The sequence below is a fragment of the Malaclemys terrapin genome, chromosome 13 (assembly GCF_027887155.1).
Source record: "Malaclemys terrapin pileata isolate rMalTer1 chromosome 13, rMalTer1.hap1, whole genome shotgun sequence".
Taxonomy (NCBI): domain Eukaryota; kingdom Metazoa; phylum Chordata; order Testudines; family Emydidae; genus Malaclemys; species Malaclemys terrapin.
The window spans coordinates 14,331,395-14,347,438 of record NC_071517.1 but is presented as its reverse complement, the minus strand read 5'-3'; the positions used below and the strand labels follow the sequence as shown (position 1 = coordinate 14,347,438).

Sequence of the window (16,044 nt, the reverse complement as noted above, 5' to 3'; positions counted from 1 at the left end):
TTTTTAAGTGGGAGACGAATGCTGTCAAATAAGCAGGCAACTGGTTTTGGAAGCTCTGCACTCTTTACAGGGTGGGGATAGTTCCTGAAGGAGGACAGGATTGAGTCTTCCAAGCAGGATGCCAAGGTTTAGTGTTTGTAGAATACTCTCCCTGTTCTGGTTGTTCAGGTGACTGAGAACAGTTCAGCTGCACAAATGAGCAGTCCAGTTTAGCTTTCAGCCCTTTCCTGTTTTACAAGTTCAAGCATCTCTCTGTAGCCTGCCCATGATACGCTCATTGGACCTGGTTAGTGGTAGCCTGGACTCCAATCACAGTTGGAGGAGCCTGTCTCATCCCATCAAGACCAGCACTAATCTAGTCCATTGTGCTATTTCATGTTTGCTTTGTTCCCCCCAGATCTCCACGTGTAGTTCAGCACTTTTGAGAGGTACAGCTCAGATGACTTATACCTACTCCAGTAATTCCCTGTCAGCTGGAACACTAGCTCCATGAATGTATTTTATTCCGGTAACTTATTTGCTGATGGGATGCCCTAGGTGTACACATTGCTTTACAAAGCACATGCAAGAACAAGGCTCCTGCCCTGCAGAGCTTGCACTGTTATTCAGACATGCAGTACACGGCTTAATTCAAGCATAAGAAACAAGAAAACCTTGTTAGGGAGGAGGTTGAGGCAAGCAAGTATTAGAAAAGGCAATTAGCCCACATTTAACTGCTCCATTGTACAATAATGATGATGCTAAACAGTAGTGATAAAAGCAAATGGCTGCAGAAAAGCACCTTCTCCAGAACTAGCAGAGTTGACTCGCACTCCTGTACCTCTGCCTGGGTCCCAATTCGCTTCCCTTCTGCATTGATTGTTTCCATAAGCATGGGTAGTTCTGTATTTCCCTTTCCAAGTGGGCTTGAATCTCTCCTCTCCTCTTGTCCCCTGGCCATCTCAGTCAGCGAATCTCCTACAATGGGCAGAACAGCAGCCGAATGTAAATATACATTAGGGGAAATTGTGGACAAGAGCAGAGGCCTGCGTGATGCTAAACGTGAATTTATTAGCTTGATAGTTTTTATTAAACTTCATACATCTTTCTATCAGAAAATCTCAGGGACTTTTCTGGCTCAAGGGACTTGTGGGGTTGGCCAGAATTGGTGGACTCTACATGGGGCTGGCTTTACAGCTGAGCCTACATAAATAATAAAGGTGCAGCTCTTGTGTGTGTATGTATATGTATGTATATAATATATGTTGCCTACATATATTTCATTAGTATAATATATGCACCATAATGATGTTGAGAGGTAGGTGTCTTAACTGTGAATTTATGATCAAATGTGGCCTGAAACACAATGGACATGGATTCTAAGCCTGCTAACGTGATTGATTTCTAGAGATAAGGGGCTCCCTACTGCCAGAACCCTGCTACTGGATACAGAGTATTCAAATGTAGGTAACCAAACACTAACCCTGCTTGCTTAGGAGGTTTCCGGATGCTGTTCTAGCTTGCTTGTGGCATCTCAGCAGTTTGATAGCCTTGAGTAAAGGGTGTAGGGGTTTCTTTTTCAGCTGCATTAATAGGCAGGTCTCCAATACACCCATAATCATTAGGACAAAGACACCTATGAAAAACATCACTGCAAAAGAAGATGAAGAGGATGTGATTGATAAACTCTCTGCCTTACTACTTCTAGATCCATAATTCTATCTACTGTGGGCTTCTGCTTAATAGAAGAAATATAGTGCCCCAAGTCCATAAACTGCTCTGCATAGGGACTTCTGGTATTACAACTCTACTGCAGTGACTAGTGTTCCTCTTCTTACTATCTTTGAATCGGCGACACATTTGTACTCTGCTCTCTTCCTTACATTCAGTGTATGTCTAATATAAAGTGACTTACTCAATAAAGACAAGTACCTATTATGGGTGGGTCATCGGAAGAAGTGGGAAGAATGTCCTTAAGAATCACAGCTAACACAGACTCTCCAATGATGAGTGACAGCTGGAAGCTGATCTTGTCCCCATAAGAGCTGGCACTGAACAAAATAGCCATATCCAATAAGTAGAGCACGCATGTTGGGAAGATAAGGTTCAAAACGTATAAAATGGGTCGTCTTTTCATGGAGATCTGGAGAGAACAAGGCAAACATGAAATAACAGAATGGCCTGGATTGGTGCTGGTCTTGATGGGATAAGACTGATGCCTCCAACTGTGAAGATAAGAACGGCCATAGTGGGTCAGACCAAAGGTCCATCTAGCCCAGTATCCTGTCTTCTGACAGTGGCCAATGACAGGTTCCCCGGAGGGAATGAACAGAACAGGTAATCCTCAAGTGATCCATCCCCTATTGTCCATTCCCAGCTTCTGGCAAACAGAGGCTAGGGACACCATCCCTGCCCATCCTGGCTAATACCCAGTGATGGATCTATCCTCCATTAACTTATCTAGTTGGTTTTTTTTAACTGTGTTATAGTCTTGGCCTTCACAACATCCTCTGGCAAGGAGTTCCACAGGTTGACTGTGTGTTGTGTGAAAAAATACTTCCTCTTGCTTGTTTTAAACCTGCTGTCTATTAATTTCATTAGGTAACTCCTAGTTCTTGTGTTATGAGAGAGAATAAAGAACACTTTCTCTGCACCAGTCATGGTTTTATAGACCTCTATCATATCCCTCCTTAGTTGTCTCTTTTCCAACCTGAAAAGTCCCAGTCTTATTAATCTCTCCCCATATGGAAGCCATTCCATACCCCAATCATTCTCCCCCCCCCCCCCCGCCCCACCCCATCCTCTGAACCTTTTCCCATTCCAATATTTTTTTTTGAGATGGGGGCGACCACATCTTCATGCAGTATTCAAGATGTGGGCGTACCATGGATTTATATAGAGGCAATATGATATGTTCTGTCTTATTATCTATCCCTAGCTTAATGATTCCCAACATTCTGTTCACTTTTTGAACTATTGATGCCCATTGAGTGGATGTTTTCAGTGAACTATCCACAATGACTCCAAGATCTCTTTCTTGAGTTATAACAGCTAATTTAGACCCCATTAGACCCATATATGTATAATTGGGATTATGTTTTCCCAATGTGCATTACTTTGCATTTATCAACCTTGAAATTCATCTGCCGTTTTGTTGCCAAGTCATCCAGTTTTCTGAGATCCTTTTGTAGCTCTTTACAGTCTGCTTGCGACTTAACTATTTTGAGTAGTTTTGCATCATCTGCAAATTTTGCCACCTCACTGTTTACCCCTTTTTCCAGATCATTGATGAATATGGTGAATAGTACTGGTCCCAGAGCAGATCCCTGGGGACATCACTATTTACCTCTCTCCATTCTGAAAACTGACCCTTTATTCCTAACCTTTGTTTCCTATCTTTTAACCAGTTACCAATTCATTAGAGGACCTTTCCTCTTATCCCATAACAGCTTAACTCTCCAACTGTGGTTGGAATCCAAGCTACCACTATCAACTCAAAGGTGGGAATAGGCCCCAGTGGGCTTCCTACCCTCTAGTGCAGCCTAAGCTTCAAGTGCCAGCCATAAACGCTCACCCTCATCCTGTCCCTGACTTTCTTTCCTTACTTCATTTCCTGTATGCTAACCCCAACTTCCCATCCTCTCACAGTCTGACTCTTCTTCCACCTGTCCTGTTAGCTCTTCCTTACCTGCCCATCACTTTCTACCACCTACTTCCAGTGACTTCACCTAACCCTCTTTACCCTAATTTTGGGTTGAGCACTATGTTCTATGCACTCTTACTATTTTAATACTGGTATTCTTTGTATCAATATTCATGTACACGTGCCCATTGAATACATATGCCTTCACCCCTCTGGTTTCTTTTTCTTCTACTCTCCTAAACACACACATTGAAATGGGAGTGGACAAAAAGGTCCATCTAGTGCAGTAAGCTGTCTCAGAGTGGCCTGTACTAGATGCCTCAAAGGAAGATGAAACCGCCTTAGACCACATCCTCAGCTGGTATAAATCAGTGTAGCTCCAGTGATGTCAGTGGAGCTACAGCAATTTGTACCTACTGAGGATCTGGACTGATAACTGTGTAGTTCTATATCATGAAAATATATTTTTGTTATCAGCTATGAAGGAATCCAGCGACTTGCCAGCATTAGTGTCTGACCCCATATGCTCCTATGAGAGCTGTACTCTCAAAGCTCATTTTGCTTAAGCATGATCTGGCTTTGGTTCCACCCTCTTTTTGGCCTTGCCTCCCGCATTATTAGGTGAAAGATGTTAGAAATGTGGCAGTGGAACTGGTACCATGAGTTGTCTTGGGCACATACGTGCTGCTTGATTTGTGAGACTGCTGTAGTTCTCTCGTTTAGACATGGGAGTTGCCTATTTCCCCCATGAACTTTTTGCAGAACACAGCACTTGGCATGAGCAGCAGATCGTGCTCTTTCTTGATTCAGCTCTACAGATCTACATTGTAGGGGTCAGGCAGAGGCTGCAGAGGTGCCACATTCTGAGACCTCCATTTAGAGGTTTGTAACTTTCATTTTTATCAGATCATTCTGTTTTGAGATTTTAAACTCCCACAAAATTGCTAAGGCAGCAATACTAACTCTTGGACATAAGCGAATAATCTATATCTTGCTGGACCTTTCGTTAAAATATCTATAATTTTATAAAGCACTTTGCCTGGTAGGGAATGTGTATTTGTAATTGTGGGGGTTAGTCCTTTAAAGATGACTAGATTTTGCTTGGGTTGTGTTTTTAGTTTTTGTAGCTGAGCCCTGATATTCTGAAGGGCGTGTTTATGATAAATCAATGAATGAAATATACAGTGTGTGAAATACACTGATGATGCAATACCTGATAGATGATCACAGCAAACTCTTCTTTGTCCACTGAATCTGTGTATTCTATGATGTTTATGTTCATAAACTTCCATTCTCCATTGGTCAGGTGATAAAGTTGGCTTTGTTTATTCGCCTCTTCTGTTGTCTGTTTGGACAGGAGTATAATGTCTGTTACTGTTTGAGGAAAGAAAGTGAAGAGAAAGTGGTTTAAAGATGGTTCCTTTCTCAGTGCAGGGAGTTTAGATCAGCCACCATAGTCCAGGTGTGTATTCAGAAGGAGGGAAGAGAAGGTTAAGATTTCCCCCCCCCCCCGCCCCCCCAAGTGGGAAAATTACATCTCTTGCCCGAAACAGAACTAGTCGTGTACTTGGAGCTTGAGTCTTACTCCAGGGTAAACTGGGAATAACGTCATTGAAATCAATGGAGTTATACCACTATGAGATCAGAATCTGGCCCAAAGGTCACTGCTTAAATGGAAACAGATGTCTGCTGACAGTAGTATCATAACTCCATTGGTCTTGGATACTTGGTTGAATTCTGTCTCCCATCTTATGGCCTTGATCCAAATCCTAATGAAGTCAGTGGGAGTCTTTCCACTGACTCCAGTGAGCTTTAGATCAAGCACTTAGAGGAGCAGTTGGCAGTGGCTGTTTCTTTCCTGTGCTTCCATAAATACTTGGGATTAGCTACTATCTGGGCCTCTTCTTCACAGACTCACTACTGCAAGCACATTCCTTTAGCTACAGAAGGATGATCCTTAAGGTGGCAATTGTGCAAATGGAGCATTTTATTAGGAAAAATATCTAGGTCTCGATTCCGAGATGGCTAGCCCCCTTCCCTGGAATGTTTCACTCCCAGATGTGAACTGGGCCTGTTTAATACTGGCATTCCTAGCAAAGCGTTTCCTCTTCCGGAAAGTCAGCCAGCTACGATTTGAAGAGCTGCTTTAGCCAAACACAAGTTATTGGACTCAATTCAGGGGTAACTGGGTGACATTTAATGGGTTGTGAGAGACAGAAGGTCAGACTAGATGATCTAATGATCCCTTCTGCCTTTAAACTCTAGGAATGTCATGAAACATTTGCTACCTTTAGTTTAACGAAGCCAATTACTTTTCAAGTGAAACTATATTATTAGAATAGTTGTAGCTAAATGGACACCTGTTCTATGCAAACAATAAAAGATCATCCTTGAAAGTAAGTCTAGCCTCCCCGTTTCTGCGCCTACCATCGTGGGGATAAAATAAGAAAGCATGCAGCAGTCCAGACTCTAGATCTCTAGCCTGGAACTCAGATCTCTTAAGTCTGGGTCCCATCCTGCAGCCCTTTCTCAGTCATGTGAGTAGTCCTCTCAACTTCAGCCCTTGGAGTTCTATTTTGTATCTAGACCCTCATGCACATTTTAAGGACTAGATCTTGCAAACTCTTATACAAGTAATCTCTATTGCAGTCCGTGGGACTAGTCATTTGACTAAGCTGTCCACTCCTGGGAGTAAAGGCTTTGCAGAGGCAGATCCTGGATTCTTCCAGAGATAAACATCTAGGAGACTCCATAGTGGGAGATCATGCCATAGCTCAGTTTTTCCCTTACGCCATTTTTTTTTAAACACAGTGGACAGTATTGAGTAGTGAACATAAAAATGTCAATAGTAGATCAGACCTGTGATCCGTCTAGTCCATTGACTAGTTGGGGACAGGGGCCAGCACCAGCCAATCCAGTCTAGTTGTAGTAAAAGTGAATAAGAACAGACATACCTGAATACATAGATGAGAATATGCTCAAGTTGCACGTCTGGCTGTCAAATGGAAACTGGTGCATCTCCAAGCTGCACGTTATGGTGGCCTGGTGCTGTTGGGTTGTGCTAATGATGCCGTTGTGAGTGATGGACAGAAAGGGCCTGCTGAGAGATTTCTCTTCATCCACTCTGAAGGAACCAATGATTCAACAACAATGAAGAGTAAAATGACAAAACGCTTGTTGCAAATCGAAGACAATATTTTTTTGCAAACTCACTGCTAGTCTGACTTTGAATAGTCAGTGAACCTTACTACATACAACAGGAAACAGAAGACAGAGTGTGAGTGACAGCAAGTAACCAGGGATGAGAGAGTTAAAACAAACAAGAGAGGACAAAAAGGCTGCGGGAGGAGATAGGAGAGACGGGAAGAGAGAAAGCAAGCAGAGAGAGTCTCTGGAGCACAGAGAAGGGCTGATAACCCCCATCTACACGAAGACCTGTAATGCACCCCATTAGCGTGCTAGATGAGACAGGAAAGACATTCAAGGACACATGAACCACTTGCCCCATTAGACCAGGGACTGTTGGCTTAATTCTGATCTTTCACTGCCTCCACCCTCTAACTGAATTACTCCTGATTTCCACCATGTAAAGTGAGAGCAGAATCCGGCCCTATGTCTTTATTTGTGTCTTGTGCAGAGCTGAGCACGCTTTTGCTGCTTAACAAATAATCATTAATAATTAACCATTTAGGGACAATACCAAATATCACAGAACAGCGGGCATCTCCTGGACCTCCAGAATAAACAGTGACAGGAGCCTCTAAGCTACGCTGTTAGTCTGTCTCCTTTTTGTTGGCTTCCTTGTCTCTCGATAATTTCCCCATAGCCTGCAATGCTCTACTAGTGCCTCCTCCCTCAGGGACTAGAAAACCACAGTTTTATTTAATGAATATTTTCCTACAGTAGCATGAGATCAGGTAATTGATTCTTAGCTATTTCGTACCCCTTCTTCCCCTGCACAGTTCATCCTGCAAAACCTTTCCTTATGTGAGTAATCCTCACTCAGATGAGTCAGTCCCATTGATCTCAATGGAAACCATCATGTCCCTTGTAATTATCCCTCTTACGGAAACAAGTGGAAATCAGCCAAGGAGAGTCTTACTGTTCATAAATGACGATATATGGAGACCAAAATGTATCTACTGGCAGAACGAGTTTGGAAATGTTACAGAAATCCTGAGGATTCCAAGTCACAAAGACATTTTTCCACTCCTAGAGGAAAGAGAAATCGCAGAATGGAAACAATTTCTGGACTCCCAGCACACAGGAAATAACTTTGATTTTACAGAAAAAAGCTCTTACCATGGTCACTACGAAATAGACTGTGACAGTTTGAAGCTTTTCATTCTAGAGAAACAAAATGGGAAAGTGATTATCATGATTTCATTTACTAAATAGGTACAGAACTTAGAGGCTGTTCAGCGTTTTTCTTACAATGATGGCGTGATGGGGGTCAGAGATATGAGAAAATCAGGGCAGACCAATAACATACTTTTCTTGGTCTTACCCTCCCATTCTACTCTCCAGTTTGTAAGATTCAATGTTTGGAAAAAAGAGTTGCCTGATAGAATCCACCTGCCTATGTAAATCTGTGCTGGGAGAGGATCCAGAGCAGGAGAATGGGAGAAAATTTGCACCATGGCTCAGGGAAATAGAGTCTACAGAATCTGATCATAAGAATGGCCCTACTGGGTCAGTCCAAAGGTCCATCTAGCCCAGTATCCTGTCTTCCAACAGGGGCCAGTGCCAGGTGCCCCAGAGGGAATGAACAGAACAGGTAATCGTCCAGTGATCCATCCCCTGCCGCTCATTCCCAGCTTCTGGCAAACAGGACCCTGATATACAAGGAGGGAAAAAACAAAGAAGAACTGCACAAGTCTCTACTCACTCTCCCCACTCCCCCCAACTCCACTTTGCTGTAACACCAGATAATAATGTGGGTTTCCTTCACCCAGGCTAAGCAGAGGGTGGTGTTTCCCTTGTAAGAGGCGCTTTTTTGTGTGTGATGTGTGTGTGCAGGAAACAAAAAGAAAGAAGTTCTGATGAAATCCAAATCAAGGGCCAAATTCCTGAGTATTCTTGGACAACTTTGCAGTGTCTTGGCAGCACAGGGCAGCTTAACAGGTTAATTAAAAAGTGGATAGGAGGCTGCTATAGAAATGAATTTTGCCCTGGACTTAGATCTTTTAGAGCTCATTTTAATGTGACACCTGTTCAATATGTGATCACTAAAACGATTTTAAACAACTCTCTCATTTGTGCGGGTGTGACAAACTATTTTACACCCGCCACCTCCAACAAACATTGCTCTGGATTCTACTTTCAAACCACAGCCAAGAAGTCTGGAGAAGGTCAAAAGAAGACCGAAGGTTCGGGTTCTACTCTCTCACATCAGTGACAGTAATTGGGGTTACTCCCGATGTGCGCTGGTATGAGTGAGAGAAGGATCACTCATTCACTTTAGGATCATCAGCTGCCTTAACTTGTCAATTTACACAATATTTCCTACTATACAGAATAATAAAGAGGTTTGTTTTCTTACCACCGAGAGGATGGAAATCAGTATAAATTGTGTCTCCACTTTCAACGGCTCTTTCCAATTTTCCTTGGGTATCGTATGTAGTGGGGGTGCCTTTTCAGAGGAGATATTTAGGTACTGAAGAACGTCATCGTACTTACAGTGCTGTTCTGGGGCAGCACCTGTGGAAATCAAATGAAAGTCTGGTTACATCCAAATTCCTTTTATCAGAGCAATACTGGGCAGGATCTTAGCACACAGCCAGCCTATAGGATGGGAATGCATCAGAGAATAAAAGACATTAGGTTGTAGCTTCTAGGAAACCACTGTCAGATCTTTGTCCCCTTTCACAGTGACAGGACTAGGGTGCCCATCTTAATCTTCCTCATCCATGTATGAGACTATCAATTATTCATGGGTATTCCAGTTGGTTTTCCCCTAGTTCTACTACAATTTAACTTACCTGTTGCCATAGACAAAGTGAGAATAGCTAAGAATGCTTCCCACATTGTTCCCCTTTTCCTAATGAAGCAAATGGTACAGCTAATGCTACAGCTAGTTGTCAGTGGCGATCAGCTGATATGCAACTGGTGATTTGATATTAATCAGTGTAGGGAGGAAGCTTATGTAATTGAAGCCGTGTTTTTTTTATGAAAAATTCAGTGATAATGGCACAATGCACTCAGCTGGCTCTTGGGATCAGCTCGTCAAATTATTGTTAATAAATTGATGTTATGGGGCCAATGCTCTGGTAGGAATAATTTGCTTTAACCCCATCATCATCCCATCATGTTCCCATTATGTCTCTGGCATTAGGGCAGCAACAAAGCTCCTCCACTCTTGTCTGTTTCTGGGAAGTCTTTCAATGGTTCCCCAATTGTGCCCCAGGTTTTTCAGCCACAGCTCTTCGCCGTGTTGTTTTGGGGCAGCCTCGTTTTCGCTTTCCTTCAGGTGTCCATCTTAATGCTATTCTGGTGCTGGAATCAGTTTCCATCCGAAGCACATGACCGATCCATCTCCAACGCCTCCAGGCAATGATGGTGCTCAGATCCTCTTGGCTGCACTGTGTGAATAGGTCTTGGTTTGAAATTGTTCTGGGCCAAAAGATGTGGAGGATTTTTCTGAGGCAGGTTGTATGGAATGAAGACAGTTTGGACATGTCACGCTTTCTCATTCTCCAGCATTTTGCACTATAAAGTAGTGTTGAAAGTACACAGCTCTGATAAATCTTGAGTTTGGTTTTGGTGTTGTATTTTGATGATTTCCAAACTGTATTTAAGCTCCTGAAAGTGTTCCTGACATTATTGATTTTGTTCCGGATGTCCTGGCTTGTTCCACTGTCCTGGCTGATGGTGCTGCCCAAGTATGTGAATGTTTCTGTCTTGGTGAGAACACGATCCTCTATCCGTGATGGTGAGGTAATATTAAAGGCCATGATATCTGTCTTATTACGGTTGACTTTCAGTCCAGTTTGCTGGCTGAATATGTTGAGTCAAGTTGTTTTTTCTTGTATATGGTGTTGGGTATGTGATAGGAGAGTGAGATCATCTGCGAAGTCCAGGTCTTCAAGGGATGAGAAGGGTGTCCATTTAATGCCTCTTGGCATATCTTCTGTTGTACGCTGCATTACCCAGTTGATGGCAATGTTGGAGAGGATTGCAGACCTGATACACCCCTGACGTATTCCTGTTTTGACTTCAAAACTGTGATCAACACTGAATGTAAAGTTGGAATAGAAGCTTTTGATTGGGTTGATTATACAGAGAGGGATTCCATAGGCCCACAGAATGCACCATGGGCTGGTCCTGTGAATGATATCCAAAGCCTTCTCAAAGTCTATGAAGTTTATGTAAATGCCATTTATGTAAATGCCATTGCCATTCTAAGCATTGTTCTCTTATGTTTCATAGAGTGAAGATCTGGTCTGTGCATCCACACCCTTTCTGAAAACCGGCTTGCTCTTTTCTGAGAGCGCTATCAATAGCCTCTGGACTATGATCTTACACCATACCTTGCTTGGCACAGATAAAAGTGTGATACCAAGCCAGTTATTACAATCGCTGAGAGTTCCTTTCTTTGGTATCTTCACTATAACCCCATTGGTCCACTCATCTGGCACTTTTCCCCCTTTCTGATGTAAATAGAGGGGCCAGGATAGATTCTGCTAACTCAGGATTTACCTTGAATAATTCTGCATTCAAGTTATCCTTGCCAGGAGCTTTCCCATTGTTTAAGGATTTGATGGCTTGAATGATCTCTTCCTTAGTTTGGGTGTCTGTGTTGATATCAAGAACTTCTTCTGCCTCCCGGATGTTTGTTTCCTCTTTAGGTGGCTCCTTGTTCAGCAATTCTCTGAAATGCTCTGTCCAGCGCATTTCTTGTTCTTTTTCTGTTGTCAGTAGGTGGCCTTGTTTGTCCCTGATGAAAGTGTTGGTTGGTCTCTGTCATTTACCACCGATAAGCTGCATCACAGCTGCATCTTCTGCTTGTGTTGCCAGATTATCAATATAATGTCGTTTGTCTGCCTTCACAAATCCTTTGACCTCCCGGCTCGTGGTATTTGTCCTTTAGCTTCTGGGATTGTGTCTAAAACTTTTTTCTTCAGAGCTCATCTGGTTTCTATGGCATTCCTTGTGCTGGGTATAATCCACTCCTTTCTTCTCTTCTGCCTGTAGCCTAGCCAGGCTTCACTGCTCTGTTTATAGATTGTTGTTACTTTGTCCCAGTTCTTGTTGATCTCCCTGTGATGTTACACCCGGTATTCTTCATAGAAATATTGTTGTGATATGAATATGGCATAACTAAGATATGTTTTATGCAAGATGGGTCATGAAAGGTATAATTGAAAAAGCGGCAGCCAGCACATCCCTCAGCCCGCGCCGCTTCCCGCAGCCCCCATTGGCCTGGAGTGGCGAACCGCGGCCAGTGGGAGCCGCGATTGGCCGAATCTGCGGACGCAGCAGGTAAACAAACCGGCCCGGCCCGCCAGGGTGCTTACCTTGGCGGGCCGCGTGCCAAAGGTCGCCGATCCCTGGTCTATGTCCTTCTTTTTTTTTTTTTTTGGTGGACCCACATGTCTCAATTTTAGCTTGATGGAGTCTGACACAAGGTGGTGGTCGTTGCCAACATCTTCTCCCCTTTTCACTTTCACATCTGTCAGTGAGTGTCCCCATTTGCCATTGATCATTATATGGTCAATCTGATTCTTATCTCTGCCGTTTAGGGAACACCATGTCAGCTTGTGAATTTCATGATGTTGAAATAGGGTTCTGCCTATGATTAGGTCATTCATATTGCAGAAATCAACAAGCCTCTCTTCGTTTTCACTCATGGTGCCACACCCATGTCTTCCCATTTGCTCTGCTGTTCTTTGTGTTGTCCTTATTGACCTTGGCATTCAAGTCTCCCATGACAATAGTTAGGTTGTGGCGTGGTACTCTCTTGAACTCCGCCTGTAATGTAATATAGAATTTGTTCTTTGCTTCTTCATCACTGTCATTTGTCAGAGCATAGCACTTATTCGGGGCGATATTATTGTGTTTCCCTTTCAGTTTGGCTTTCATAAGTCTGCTGCTGATGGACTTCCACTCAAGCAGGGACTGCTCCACTCCCTTCTTCAAAAGGATGGCAACGCTCTCATAGTGTTGTACATCATCCCATCCAGAATACAACAAAGTTTCTCCTGACGCTATTGTTAATCTTCCTGATCCCGTCAATCTGCTGTTGCTGACACCCAGAATGTGTAAGCTGTAGAGTCTCATCTCTCTGTGACCAGAACTAGCTTCCCTGTTTCATACAATGTCCATATGTTCCAAAACCCAAGTTGGGTTTTTCTCTTGGGGTACGTCTACACTACCTGCCAGATCGGCGGGTAGCGATCAATCTATCGGGGATCGATTTATTGTGTGTAGTGTAGATGCGATAAATCGATCGCTCTCTTGTCGACTGCTGAACTCCAGCAGTGCGAGAGGTGGAAGCAAAGTCGACGGGGGAGCCGCGGCCATTGATCCAGCGCCGCGAGGACGCGAAGTAAGTAATTTTAATTCGATCTAAGATACGTCGACTTCATCTACGGTATTCTAGTAGCTGAAGTTGCGTATCTTAGATCGACCTTCCCCCCCACCAGTGTAGACCAGGCCTTGGTGTTGAGAACTTCAGTCTTCATGCCAGTGGCTTCCTTTCAGCTTTCGCCACTAACCCCATAGCCCCCATGCAAAAAAAAAAAGAAAAAAACTTATGCAGAGAAAAAAGGAAGGATTCAACCTCACAAAGTGTAATGCTAAAAGCCGTAGCCCTTTAAGGGCCAAATCTTGTGCATTTTTATGTGTCTGGTTTAAATCTGATCCAACTCCACTGACCTGCCTGGGTTTTTGCTGGAAATGGAGTCCCTCTGAATTTTTACTGGCCTAAGAGAGCATCATTTGGGGCTACACAGCCCAATTAAGATTCTCTTTTATCTGTCTGCATTCCTGTCCCCATATGTAGGCTGCTCAGGAGAGGGGGAGTGAGTTACCCTGTGGTAGAAATTCTCCATTTTCTAAACCTCCATTTTCACACATTCACCCCACCCTTAGCTCTTTTATCTTTTGTGCGGTGAGCAGACAATTTCAGCACCTAGACATCATTCCCTAGAACTTCCTAGGCCCTAATTCCCAGTGAGGGTTTGTCACTTCCCTTTATGTCACTTTCTTCAATAAAAAATCCCTCTAACTTCTACATGTCTACTGTGTTTGACCCCTGGGAGACTTTGGCAGGAGCTGGAGAGACAACAGCAGGATACAGTTTCATCTCCGAAAGCATTTAAGTCCATGGAGTAACATTAGGGATGATTTGGCCTATGCATTATGTAGCCAATTAGTTCATTGTATCATTTAACTGTGTTATCTATTGTCATGGCAAACTCCTCTGTTAGTCCATACGTAATCAATGTGTGAGAAATAGATTTCGGTTGTATGTATAGTGTGACGGGGTCAGGCCAGATGGCTACAGGAGAGTGTTAGAAGGCAGATATATTAGTCCCAGATTAAGTAGATCCCTTTTCCCTGGATAAGGTAACAGGGGCAGTTCCAGAACAAGTAGGAACTTGCTGGAACCAATTAAGGCAGGCAGGCTAATTAGGACACCTGGAGCCAATTAAGAAGAAACTGCTAGAATCAATTAGGACAGGCTGGCTAATCAGGGCACCTGAGTTTAAAAAGGACCACACTTCAGTTTGTGGCATGCATGCACGGAGCTTGGAGCAAGAGCCACTAGGAGCTGAGAGTGAGAAGGCGTACTGCTGGAGGACGGAGGAGTACAAGCATTATCAGACACCAGGCGAAAGGTCCTGTGGTGAGGATAAAGAAGGTGTTGGGAGGAGGTTGTGGGGAAGTAGCCCAGGGAATTGTAGCTGTCACGCAGCTGTTCCAGGAGGCACTCTAGACAGCTACAGTTCACAGGCCCTGGGCTGGAACCCGGAGTAGAGGGCAGGCCCAGGTTCCCCCCAAACCTCCCAACTCCTGATCAGACACAGGAGGAGTTGACCTGGACTGTGGGTTCCACCAGAAGGGAAGGTCTCTGGGCTGTTCCCCGACCCACATGGTGAATCTCTGAGGCAAGAAAATCGGCCAATAAGCGCAGGACCCACCAAGGTAGAGGAGGAACTTTGTCACAATAGGTAGAGATACACTCCTATGATGCTATCCTACTTGTGAGATTGACAAGTAGTTAGGAGTGATGAGTGTGTATTGGGTAAATAAGAAAAGCAAGGCTGTAATGCAAGGCCTACAGGCTAAGGCTTGTAAGAGTTTAGCTTAATCATGCTAGGCCTCAGGCTTAAGGAAGCATGATATACGTAGGTGACCTAGGACTAACCCTGTGCCAGTCAAATTACAAGATTATGTAAAGAATGTGCCAATAGGTGATGGTCAGGAAAATATGCCGCCTGTACCCATCTAGACCACAAGATGTGATTGTAACATTATGAAAAGTTCTACTCTTACCGCAGGTTACCATGGAAACATGTTTACATAGATACTAATGAGATGAAGGGGATCAAAGGTGACAACCTATGAAAAGTGGGGCACCCCAAAATTTATGGGGTGTGAAAGTACAGAGGATGTAATGGTGTGAAGCTCTTGTCAAACCAGGAGCAGGGAAAGAGAGTTGGTTGGCTGGATGGGGTGTCAATCACCCAGAGAGACAGGAGAGGGACTTCCTTACCCTGCATAGGGTCCTGGGTAGAGAAGCCCTTTATAAATTGCCTTGGCTTCTAATTGAGAGTGAGAGAATTACAGGAGGGAAGACCTGGTGATGGATTCTAGGCCTGTTGGAGGTATGTTATGGAAGGTTTCCTTTCTGTTTGGATTTATTTATTTAAAATAAATCCAGGCTTTTTTGTTTTTAAATTTGTCCAAAGTGGGTCTTGCTGCTTATCGGACAGCCTTGCCGCTGCACTCTGCCACAGAGGAATTGACCCCGGTCTTCCATATCCCAGGTAAGTGCCCTAAGAACTAAGGATGGCTGTCTTGTGAATGCAGCCCTTTGAAAACGCTTGGGAACAAAATGTTCTGGGTTAAACATGTTTTGTTTGATCTTAAATAAACTTTTTTGCTTCACTGAAATTTTTCATGACTTTTAGATTGTTTGATTTTTTTTTTTTTCTCAGTTGGCTGGCACTGCTGCAAAGATAAGTGATTTCCCCACTCTAATCACTTGCTGTAACACCCTCACCTAGCTCTAAAGTTGTATGAAATTAACAAACTACCTTCCTGGTAAGAAAGTTACATGGCAGTTTATCCACCTTAGTTCCCTGTGTTTAAAGTGCCAGCTGTGTCCTGACGTCCATTCTTCACCACCGGTCCTGGTCCGCTCCCTGCACTGTTTAGGTTCCATAAGCTTCGCTCCTTCACAACTGCCCAGCCCT

General features: G+C 43.6%; 1 protein-coding gene across 1 annotated transcript; it reads right to left on the bottom strand.

Annotated features, from left to right (window-relative positions):
- Positions 1–21: 21 nt before the first annotated feature.
- Positions 22–9,649, bottom strand: LOC128848086 (5-hydroxytryptamine receptor 3A-like). The gene is made up of 9 exons (XM_054047852.1): positions 9,604–9,649; positions 9,165–9,322; positions 7,925–7,969; positions 7,725–7,834; positions 6,577–6,746; positions 4,836–4,990; positions 1,912–2,122; positions 1,463–1,630; positions 22–957 (listed from the first exon to the last, which is right to left on the bottom strand). The coding sequence occupies exons 1-9, from the start codon at positions 9,647–9,649 to the stop codon at positions 710–712; spliced, it is 1,311 nt and encodes a 436-aa protein (XP_053903827.1). The 3' UTR covers positions 22–709.
- Between the last annotated feature and the right edge of the window lie 6,395 nt (positions 9,650–16,044).

What these genes read in the sequence shown, in the direction of transcription:
- LOC128848086 (XM_054047852.1), bottom strand. Translation starts at nt 9,649, where the DNA reads ATGTGGGAAGCATTCTTAGCTATTCTCACTTTGTCTATGGCAACAG. An exon ending in TATATCGTCATTTATGAACA is followed by an intron (nt 6,747 to 7,724) that starts GTAAGACTCTCC and finishes TGGTTCCTTCAG; the next exon opens with AGTGGATGAAGAGAAATCTC. An exon ending in CGATGACCCACCCATAATAG is followed by an intron (nt 1,631 to 1,911) that starts GTACTTGTCTTT and finishes CTTCTTTTGCAG; the next exon opens with TGATGTTTTTCATAGGTGTC.